General features: G+C 33.4%; 1 protein-coding gene across 3 annotated transcripts in view; it reads left to right on the top strand.

Moving 5' to 3' along the window:
- Positions 1-12,210, top strand: part of LOC150106416 (dysferlin-like) — a 328,783-nt gene that overhangs the window by 44,475 nt on the left and 272,098 nt on the right. For all 3 annotated transcript variants that reach the window (XM_090393128.1, XM_090393127.1, XM_090393129.1), the window contains exons 7-15: positions 1,563-1,690; positions 2,946-3,140; positions 3,273-3,323; positions 3,627-3,773; positions 4,652-4,692; positions 6,548-6,630; positions 7,448-7,548; positions 7,653-7,721; positions 10,557-10,600. In XM_090393128.1, coding sequence (XP_090249254.1) covers positions 1,563-1,690; positions 2,946-3,140; positions 3,273-3,323; positions 3,627-3,773; positions 4,652-4,692; positions 6,548-6,630; positions 7,448-7,548; positions 7,653-7,721; positions 10,557-10,600 — 859 coding nt within the window. The remainder of the gene's footprint in view (positions 1-1,562; positions 1,691-2,945; positions 3,141-3,272; positions 3,324-3,626; positions 3,774-4,651; positions 4,693-6,547; positions 6,631-7,447; positions 7,549-7,652; positions 7,722-10,556; positions 10,601-12,210) is intronic.

Below are 12,210 nucleotides of genomic sequence, written 5' to 3'. Positions count from 1 at the left end.
TTTGCGTTGTGTATCGAAGGGCGATGCTTGTCTACTCAAAGCTACCTTGGCTTGCTCAGTTGTCGGAGCTTTCAGGTTCTCGCTACAGCACTGTGATTTCATGCGCGCGCATAGCCATTTCCTCTCCCTTCACGTCGTCTTAAACACAGGCCACACGCAGTCAAAGTAGCTCTAGTCAGTGAGCTTCAGCCAGCCTTTACAAGTGTGCGTGTTGCTTGTGAAATTAAGTCACAACCAACTTGTAATGATATTCTATCTGAAAAAGATACAAATATAACATTTTACAAATGATATTCTATGATTAAATGTACATAAATTTTTAAATATATAGTTTTAAATGGTCAGTAATTCATTATTCCGCTAATCAGACTTCAATCACACCTCTCACTCCCTGAATGATAACAAGAGCAAGCCTGAATTTCATGACCAGCATTTGTGTTGTAGATAGACATTATGGTGTAATATCACCAGTAGTTCTGCGCAGCAATGATTGAACTACTTGGTGTTTGTATGTCAGAATTATTACAGTATTGAGTTGTGTTTAGCTTTTTATGAGAAAGATTCCGGTAATTGGACCCCATGTTTATTACGATAAATAACAATAAAAAATAAACCCGACAAGTTTCATAAGTTATAACTTATATCTTCAGGGGTCAAAGGTAACTAAAAGTTTTAAACACACGAAATGAGAAATTACTCAAAATAGTTCATTCTATACAGTTCTCTAACTGTTCATTAAATTGAATATCCGAATGTAGATTCAGTGCAATGCTGAGTTTGAACAGTGCTGGATGCTGTCACGTTGTGTTGTTCACGTTCACATTTGCCCGAGGTCTGACTTGGGTATATTTTTTATCAATGCTGATCAAACTTGGTGTAGAATTAGGCCCTGGTTTTTGTTGCATTGCGTTGGAATTCTAAGCATGTTTGTAGCTTCTTTAAATTTCCTTATGAAATGTAAGACATGTTTGTTTTTTGCCAGAGTATATTATGGCCGGTGGAAGTTGTATGGTATGCTAAGCCTGATTTGTATTCCCTTCTTTTTGCACGTCTTTTTGGTGTTCGTTCATGCGAATTTACCCTGATCTTCCCGTCTGGTCTACATAACAGATGACACAGGAACAATAAATATTACATACACCTGGTTTTTTTAAAGGATGATGTGGAGGTTTTGGGGAATGTAGAGATCTTGAAATTTTTTCCAACGGTAGAAAAGCCACTTTGATGTTATGTTTGTTTAGTAATTTGGCCATTTTGTCTGTAACATTCTTGATGTATGGAAGCGTGATTGCATTCTTGAAATCTTGCTTTTGTGAGATGCTTGTGGTGTTTAGGGATTTTTTTTTTTTTTTATTGTCTTCGGTTCATAATCTGATTTTTTTTTTTTTTTTTTTTGAGGATCTGTGTTGAAGTTCTTCATTTCTTTGTTTTTCTGTGCTGGAAATATTATAAGCTCTGTCCCTCAAGGGCTTACCGGAACCACTTACCACAGAAACCTTCGCATGTATTTAGCTCTCTCTCTCTCTGTGTGTTGAGTTTAACTTAATCTGAAATTCTTACAGGGGAGAAAGAAGGAAAACAGAATGGCGATTCGGAAGTTCACTTTCACGGAAATGAAATTCATCACGATCTAGTTCGAAGAACAACTGCGGTAGAAAATGCAATGAATAACAAAAAGAGAAAATATCAGGCAAGTATTATCAAATATCATTTTGAGAATTTTTGTTTCAGTCTGGTGAAATTGAATGTGTTCCCAAAGCATGTAGTTATATCAAATAAAACAAGCGTTTAACAAGCGGTGTGATAACTATTACAGATAAATATCATTGCTTCTTGCTCCTTTCAGCAGCAACTTAATTGTTAGAGGCTTTATTTATTCTCTTATGTTTCCCTTTGCGTGGTATAACTAGCGCAGTCACAGTAGAGTTGCAGCAAGGACGATGCTAAACTTTGCTGTTCAGCGGGGAAGATCTGAATTCAAATCTCCTGTCTAGGATGTGAGGTAGTATTAAAAGCTTCTGAACTCTGAGTGTGGCCAGTCTCATATGAAGGTGAGAGGTTCTTTCCTCTCTCAAAATAAACGCAAACCAGTAGAGCAACACACAAAATATTGGCTCGATTGCCTTAGTTCCTTCGGTTGTAATTCTGACTCCCGGAGTGCCTTAATAATGATTACAGGTTTGCCCTCATCACTAATATAAAACTGAATTTACCCCGTTACTTACAAAAAAAAATCTTGCTACTAAAATTGGTTTGCGGCAACGTACGGAGCTGGTAGTACCCCTAAGGATACTTGCATTTCTGTTACCACCAATCGGCTACGGATAGCCAACTTAGAAAAACCAAATAAGCTTCGTATAGTTCTGAATAAACATCGATATTGGTTGCAATATCCATGCATCTTGGCAACAGAAGATAGTGTCATTTCTGTCAAATAATAAATTACTGTTGACATCATAGGAAAACGTTGAAGAACACTTTTTTAGCTGCTACGTTTTATGTTCATATAATTCTATCAAACATTTCTCCCAACTTCACTGTTTTCATTTTAAGAAATAATTAACCTCTTTCTTGCCGAGATTTGGCAAGTCCCATCTGAGCATGTCTTTTTTACTGACAATAAAAATGTTCAGGTTTTAAATCCCATTTTAAAAACGCGTAAGCATCCATGAGGTTTCAAAGTCAGTACGCAAGTTTATTCCAGTCTCTTTGGAATCCTCAAATATTTTTGCCCCACCATTTTCGTTTCAGTGTTATATTTAAAAAAAAAAAAAAAAGCAATAATTACTCAAGGGGGATAAAATTGAATACAACTTGGTATTTAGAATTCAGAACTTCAAGTACCTCAACTAAGTGACCTGATGTCGCTTTAGATAGTGATTAATTTGTCCCCCCCCCCATCAATGCACTGGGCTGCAGCTAACGTCTGGTCTTTCCTTTTCAAGGTACGTTTGAAAGTGGTCGAAGGGAGGCATCTCGCTGGATCAAATATTAACCCCATTTGTCAAATGACTGTCCTCAAGAATGTAAAGCAGACCCACGTATCCAAGTCTACTATTAATCCTTGGTGGAATGAAATATTTTTCTTTCATGGAGAATGTACCCCAGTGAACCTCTTCAATGAAACTGTTGAATTCAAGGTAAAGAACTTAAAACGAGATTTCATTTGTATTTAAATAATACTATTGTTGATTTTCTTCTGTTAATAATTATGCTAAACAATATTAATTGCATATCGATCAAAATAAATACTTGATTTGATTTATTTTTAGGTTTATAATGCGAGAGCCTTTCGTTCTAACACATTAATAGGCTCTTTTAGGGTAAGTTATCATTTTTAATACATTTTCTATCCAATTAGCATCCTTATTGCCTAAATGTTTAACGGATAAAAATCGATGTGGATGCTCCGATCTGGCTGGTAGTGCGAATGTCCACCGCATGACCTGCAATGCCAACACAACTATTTGCTCTTGTTGATGACACTTGACAAACAGTTTTGGGGCTTGATGCTAGGCGGGAATCCATCTACATCCTTTAGTACTAGACCAAGTTTACAGCCAGATTAGGGCATTCGCTTGATACAGACATTTATCATGATACTTAATGCTTCGACTTTATTCCAGATGGATCTGGGAACAGTATACGAGGAGAGTAATCACGCCATCTTGAATAAATGGCTCCTTCTAACCAACGATGATGAATTAATTCCTGGAATAATGGGCTACATCAAAGTTTCAATTGTTGTTCTGGCTCCAGGAGACGAATGTCCGGTAAGATTATGATACATTACAATAACCATCGATTTTCCTTATTTCTATCAATATTCTTTTCCCACATCTTTAATTTCCTTAAGTTTTGCCCATACTTCCTCAGATGAGAAATATTTAGTTAAGGTATACAGGAAAAATTGTCCACCTGTACCTTTCAAGGTACCCTTCACTTATAAAGCTAAAACAAATGTATAAATTTTAATTGCATTCGCTCAATCTCTTGAATTTTTAGCGAAATATGTTTTTTCATATGGCAAAAGCACGTTGCCCTTGATTTGTTAAAAATGATGTTTTCTCAGATCTAGAGTGACCGAACATTACTGAAGTACAAGGAACAAGTTGAATTGTTTATTTCGTGTTCTCTTGACACTCTTTATATGAACACCTGACTAGAGACACGCATCAGCCATCAAGTGGCAGTCAGTGAGATGCTGAAATTTCTGTTTTCAGCAGTATATGTATATTATTCAAGTGTAAAGGAAGACACCATCGTTCTTTACAAATAACACTCACTCCACCAAAGAAATAGAAATGCTGTTTTTTATTGGAATCTATTGAATACAGGGGTATCGGGCTTGATTAAAAGCTGGGAATTAATATTGTTTAGAGTGGGGAAGCTGGTTAGTTACTATGTTGAAACTTTTGATTAAAAGATTTTTCGATGCATACCTGCTTGTACATATGAGTAATTATAACGACTAATGAACCATACAAATTTTCTAAGAAATTTGTTTTGTGCTTCATTTTAAACATAGCGATATACAACTTTTAGGCTATTCTTAGAATACTCATATATTTCAGTATTAGTAATTATAAATATGAATGTAAAGAAATGTATTCGTGTTGACGATTTTATAATTATCTTTATTCTTATATAGGACCTAAGTGTTAGCACCCAGTCTGAAGAGGATGTCGAGAGGTATGTGCTTCTTTTCATTTATGACTTTTGCGCTAATCTATGTACTCGAGTATGCATATTTAAGCACATTTCATTGCGCTTTAGAGGAATCCAGAAGGATGAATGGCTGATCACTGCAGGACAGACGGTCATATTCTCTTTCGATTCATGTATGGAATTTCAATCCAAATATACAATTGTTGGATGAAAAAAAAATTTGTAAATAGCTTTTTATAACGTACTTTTTAGCGTATCACTTATCACCTCCATGGCTGAACAGCTTGAGAGAGAGTCATAAAAATACTAAATATTTCAACTCTGTTTCAACTATTTGCAGAAGAAAACTTTTAGGTAAAGATACGATATTGATGACAATAAATAGATAATCTCCCTTTGAGTCGAAAACGGCTCTTGGGTCAGGTGATGTGAAATAAATTGCATCATTAAACAGTAATGTTGTTATGAATACCATCTATTTATGATTGTCTGATATTTTCATACTTCTTTTTAATGGTGATTTAAACATGCACGCACACACGTTGTTCAGCCTGTAGTATGCCTGTATTGTAGATGGACAGGGACGTTGAAGAGAAATAATAAACGCATTAAATTTATATCCAAATTTGAGCAAATTGTGTTTTAGTAAATAAATATGAAGGATGCACGCCGATAGGAAGGATAAAGAAAGAATAATAAGAGTATTTGGTACGAATTAAAACATTATGTGTTCTATCCTTCTAAGTGATATGACATTTAAGATAAGGAAATTTAATATCTTGAAGCAAGGAGAATGCGGTCGTGTCCTTTTAGCAGAACCTCATAGGTCAGTTGGTATCGAAGGTATCGTTTGGTTCGATTTCCGTCCTAGGACGCAAAGAACCTTCACGTTTTTAAACTTAAGGTGAACGAGCAGACCTTACACTGTTGGGAAGGTATTTCTTCCCTCATAACAAGCTAGAAGAACACACGCAATTTACAGACATAATACACTGACCTCGTAGCTTTAATTGCTTCCGTCGTAATTTCCAACAATAACCGTTTTGGCCAGAATTCTGCACCGACAAAATAGACAGTGTTGAGCATTAGCTGCATCCAACACATGTTCAAATCACATTGCTTCAGCATGGTTTCCGATTGATTTATAACTCTCCAATAGTGGTAACTGTTTATCGACTATTTTGATCTGCCACACATTTCATCCATTTTGGACGTCGAAAACATGATGAACAGAAATCATTATTTTTTTCAATTCGGCACATTGTTTCTACTCCGAAAACAAGTTTATAACATCTTCAGGCTTTCATAATTTTCCTTATTTTCAGCAGAATTCGATGCGCACGTGCTATTCATTTAAGCCCAATTTTTTTTTTTTTTTTCATTGAACGGAAATTGCAAAGGACACGACAGTCACGCTTTACAAAAACGTGGTTGTGTCTTTTTGAAAAAGCGGACACAATGCATGATCATTGTGTGTCCGCTTTTACTTAGAAGAAAGCAATGAATGATCCAATAGATTTCACTAACTATAGTTACACCTAGCGGAAAAGTTTTGCACTAATTGAAATAATGTCATTTAATTTCGACAAAAATTTTTTTGGGGTTTCTATAGTTTCAATTTATATTTGAAAACTGTTTAAGGTGTGATTAGTTCCTGGTATCGGTATGTATTTGTGCCCTACTGCTGTTGCGAATCCTGTGCTGAAATCACTTGTCACGAGAACTTAATTAAAAAAAAATTAATAGTGATTTTTTATTTTCAAACAAACTAATCTCAGCAATGTAGCGATATACATTACATAAAATACACGAAACTATCCCCTTTTGTGCTTTACAAGTTTAAAAGGCTTCAAATATTTTTTTATTCTTTTTCTTCTAGCAATCTGTTGATTCCAGTAGGAGTGCATCTGAAGCCTGCATCTTTCAACTTTCACATCTATCAAGGATCAGATCTTCCTCGAAGTAAGTTATTAAATAAATTTCTATCTCTTGATTACGATCAGTTATGTTTATGAAATATAATAATTCCGTTGTCGATATTTTGGTAATTTTACAATGAATTAATTGGTATCCATTAACCTAAAATTAGATGTATGATGTAAGTTCCGGATTATTGTCCGTTTAGAATTTATTCAAATATCCCTTATATACATGGTCTTAAATTGAATTTCAATCTATCGGTTTCCATTTACCACGATTTACAACTGTAGATCGTGGTAAATCAAGATTAAATTGCAAAAATGGAAGTAGAATTTGTAGAAATGGAAACCTGTGATAAGCGTGAAGATCGCAGAGAGATCTGTATTGAACAGTGACTATTATCACTTGAAAATAAACGAAATTAAGCCTTTTTGAATAAAACGTCCATTTGCCATATATAATTTTGATAAAAAAAAAAATCAAGATATCATTTCTCCTAACGGATGTAAATGAAATATTTGTAATCGGTAGGTTCGAAAACAGACTTCAGTTAAAATTCTATATCTGTAACATAAACTTTAGGTTTTATTTGCGAAAAGAATGAGAGAATCCTAAACGAACTGCATTAGAATTTTAAAAAAGAAACGGTAACTTGATTCAAAGTACCGTTAAAGATGATTACTGCAGCGCAAGCAAGATGATAGTAGATACACCATCAGGTGCAAAATAAAGCAGAACACAATTGAAATAAAAATACTTTATTATTTTTGTTTCTGTCAAAGAAAACACTTAATCATGAGAAGCTTATCTTTTTTTTTATTCTCCATTGAAATTAAGCATTACAACTTTTTATTAATAGTGGACCCCGGATTTATGGAAGGCGTGAAAAAAATATTAAACATCGAAGAAAAGAAGGAACTCGCAGATCCTTACGTGGAGATTCATTTTGCTGGAAATAAGGTAATCTTTAAGAAATTAATATGTTTAAAAGTCTCAAATGTCGTTTTATAGGAATTTCAGATTGTTTATTGCTTCAAAATAAAGACATGAATTACTTCTTGTAGGTTGTTTCGAGAATTATCTACGGCATGGATAGTCCAGTGTGGAACGAAAGCCTTTCTTTAGGTTTTCAGGTGAGTTTACGATCTCGTATTTCTTCCGTCGCTGCATAGGTCTGTTTTTGCTAATCATCTGAAGTTACGAAAAACCGTTAACTATTCTTATGGGGATAAAACCAGAAATTCTTCGAATGTGTTGGAGGATCTGTTAACATATTTGTAGTTTAAATTGAACTTAGTTTGACGACGTATAACTGCCACTTGGTAAAGAAGTGTTTTTGGTCATGGATACGTGATGTCATGATGATCATATCTTAAGTCTATCAAATTATTATATATAGAGAAAAAGTCTCAGCATGTATATGTAATTTTTAACGAAGTCAACGCACATGAACCCTTATACGATTATTATTGAATTGTATATTTCATGTAAATTTGACATTGTTTTTGGAAATAGGTACATTCGGAATAAAATTTTAACATTCATTTTTATCCTAGGAAAAACACCGGATATTTTATGCATATAAACTTTGTTTTGTTTACGAATATCTTCAGTGTCTTACTTGCACATTTTAAAATGTTTTTTTTTTTTTTTCCCCTTTGGTAAGGGGGATAGGAGATGTATCGATGGTGCCTTTTTAGGCATTTTGAAAAGAATTTCAGAAATAGTCTTCAATTAAAAAATAAAATATGTTCTCTAATGCCGCAAACTGATCGGGGGTTTATCATCCTTTGAGTTAATTTTTTGTAATATCTATTTTGCAATTACTTTGTTAAATTCAAATACTCGACTAATACCAATCACATCATTTCATTCATCTTCACCATGATCAGTGTTTCATCTCATCTTCCTTTGCAGTATTAACGTGGTTCCTGATCATTAATATCAAACCTCATGCTTAAGGCATTTGGGCATTCTTGACAACTCTTAAAAATCTGCTTTTCCTGTGACGTCATTACTTGTAGAGATAAGTGATCATTTGAACCAAAGTAACCGAACACATTAAGTATAATTTTTGATAATACATTACACCTTACGAAATCAGTTGTTTTGCTACTAAATCTTAATACTTACAGGGGGAACCTTTTTTTTTAAATTCAGTTTTTCATTTAAACATCAATCTGCAGCAATTTCTTTTCAGTGGCTTCTTTTGGTTTTCGTTCGTTATATAATTCGGCTATGAATGTATCCTACTAGATATTTTAACAGCGACTGACTGATGTATACTGCAGTTGATCATTAAGTCTTTCTATTTTTAAAGAGATAATTACAATGTCATTTAATGACATGACACAACTAATTCTTTTCGGTTCCTTACACTGGTTTTTATGCTTGTTGAACACGCATGCATATACAAGTGTTCAGTAGTTTCCTAGATCTTGCTCTCTCTCTCTCTCTCTCTCTCTCTCTCTCTCGGGATTCTTAGTTCAGTGGGTATCGATGATAGGTTTTGATTGAAAAGACGTGGGTTCAAATGACACGGATTTTTTTAATATAAATGTGAGTGGGATTCTCATATGAAGGCATGTTTTTCTTCGCAATGTGTCACAAGGTGTGTGATAGTTTTAAACGATATAAAGAAACAGCCGTTGTTCCCATAGCGATTTCTTTTGTCGTATTCTCCCCCCCCCCCTTCCTTTTCTGTTAATATCTAAGAAATAGTTTAGATCACAATTGATAATTTTGGTTTTTCATACTTCGTTTTCATTCTGGAAGAGTTTTTTTTTTTTTTTTTTTTTTTTTTTTTTTTTTTTTTTTTTTTAGTACTTCAAGATATTTAATGGTGCCTGCTGGATGAGAAAGTATTCACCTTTTTAAAATTTATTGTATTACTAAATAACTGCAAATTTCTAATTTAACATTCAGAAGTGATATATTTCTCGTGTTAGTGAGAATCCAGATATAATTGAAATTTTACCTTATAGAAATAAGATTTTCATTATCTTAATGTGTTTCACCCGAAAAATTCGCTTAGAGAGAGACTACCTACTCCTGACATGAATTTTCTCTGATAGTTACGCCCCCTTTCATAAGTGTGTGAACCATTGATCCCTTTATACTAAAATTTCATAAGGATTTATTAAAATATTTTAAACTACTTTTTATAATGAAATGCAGATATTTAATAGGCATTCATAACGATTATAACACTTAATAAATCGTTTTTTTTTTGGAAAATCACAAGCTATTGATGCAATTTCGAATATCATCATTTGATGTTTTATTTCAAATGCAGAAGTTTTATACTTCTTTCGAGTTGATATTGTGGCGCTAGTTGTAATGGAGTCTTAAAACGTTAAGTATTTTGTTTTATGTTTCGTATAAATGATTTTTTTTTAAGCATGAAATCGCTTAAGCCAAAAAAGTAAAAAAAAATTCCAGTGTTCCTGAAATATTTGTAACATTTTAAAATATCATTTTGTTTCGAAGCAAATCGTTTTTGTACTTATCATATTGCGCCTTTATTTTATCACAGAATAATAAAAATTTCTGACATTATTCATGATGTAATGCACATCTTGAATGAAAAAAAAAAAGCAAAATAAATAACCGCGCGTGCGTACTTCACGATAATACGTCACTTCCCTGAAACATTGCAGACGAGTAGTCATTGCTTGTGATCAGTCATGAAAACCTGCTTTAAAATATGCTTTTTAAATCCTAATAATACAATTCATATAATATGAAAACACATTAATTTTTACTTGGGGCCTATCAGTCTGCATTAAATATTCAACAAAACTTTGCTTGAGCCTACAAACATTTTACGGGGATTGTGTGTAATTAGTAGGTAATTTTTACTTTACTAATTCATCCATAAAATTAATTGCGGATAGTAAAAAAAAAATTAAACTTATATTATGTCCGCTGTGATTTATTTTTAATTAATGTTACTGTTTCTCTTTCAGTTTCCTTCTGTGTCCGAACAGGTGAAATTAGTGTTGAAAGACTGGTACGTATGATTAAACTTTATATTAAATAACTTCAGATTTCATTCCCCATATTTGAATAGCTTTTCAACATTTCAAATAGAAGTCAAGAGCCTGTAATGCACTAAGCAGAGAGATAGTTTTACACCTAAAACTGGAAAAATTCACATGGATAGTCTTGAATAAGATATATTAACTGAAGATAATCAAATATCAGTTTTTATCGAATTTTGATGTAGGATGAAAACTGGCCCGCCTTAGGAGTTCGGACAGTAACCTAAACGGATGTGGAGGAAGAAAATAAGGACATGCAAAGAATTCGTGGAAATCATTAAACTTGTTTTACAACCCCGCAAAATTATTTTAACCCCATTCAGTAAAGAATAATAAAATGTGTATGGAAAAAGAGTTGGCAGTATTCCAAGAATAATCACCAGGTTTATCAATTGTTCTGCGTTGGTGATTAAATCTGGCACAATAACATGTCACGAAATTGGTGTATTCAGGTTCTTAAAGTGATAAGGAAATACTCATTTTGCAACCAACCTACACTCATAGTATTTATTTTTATGTCGGTTACTTCGTATAAGATTAATTACCATTAAGTTTTACATTTAGAAACGCCAAAATACTTCGACGACTGTTAATTTCGTCGGATAGAAAATATTAAGACATCAGACGAAACACAGAACTTAGCTAAAGCAGGAATAATAAATCATTCACTACTAAAATCTTCATTTTTTTTGTATTTCATTTTATACACAAATTAGTAGTGATTTAAATATGGTTAAATATTATTGCATATTTTTATAATATGTTAGACTAAGAAGCCGGTAACTAACTGGCTCTCATCAGCAATTATCTTTACTAAACGTTTGAATGTGTAAATAAACGTTTGATGTACCGAATATGAGTGAATAGAAACTTTTAGCTCATAACTATTTGCGAAACATTTAGTATGTCTATGATTGGGTTTTTTCGTCTGTGGCGTAATATGAGCAGAAAAGTATAACCATTTTAAATGGACTGACGCAAGATAAAAACAGAAGAGATGAACCGTCTAATTCTGATCAAAATTTTGCTTCATATTAATACTTTAATAAACTGTACCAAATTTCATCAGAATCCATTAACGATCTAAGAGCTGAAAAGCATTATGCAAAAGCACATGAATTATCAATTTTGCTAATTTAGATTTCGCTGGTAAAGGGTAAAGTAAGATGAAAACTTAGTCATTTGATAAGAGTACAGAGTCATTTGCCACCCTACTCCTCCTGGACATTGTTCCCTCTAAGCTGTGTGCGTATGCCTGCACACCGGTCAAAAAAAAGAAAAAGAAAAAAGCGCACAGGAGTGGTAATTGCGAGAATAAAATTTCGACTTTCAGAATTTCTAATTTATAGCCAATAATTTTGAATGTACTATAAAAACAAATGATAAGTCATACTTTTCACTAGTTTTATTTAGTAATTTTTCGAATATTACTCTAACTCATTTCCAAATTAATAGGACTGATTAGCTAATTTACTTTGCCTTGTGGGCTAACTTTAACGCTGACATCAATAAGTTGCAGGGGGCATATCTGTTGAGCGCGTATACTGTCTAGACCAGGGTTCGGGAACCGGCGGCTCTT

The sequence above is a fragment of the Typopeltis vanoorti genome, chromosome 5 (assembly GCF_054136105.1).
Source record: "Typopeltis vanoorti isolate ZY-2024b chromosome 5, IOZ_Tvanoo_1.0, whole genome shotgun sequence".
NCBI classification, from domain to species: Eukaryota; Metazoa; Arthropoda; class Arachnida; order Uropygi; family Thelyphonidae; genus Typopeltis; species Typopeltis vanoorti.
Note: the sequence above shows the minus strand (reverse complement) of the source record. Positions and strands in the feature narration are given on the sequence as shown.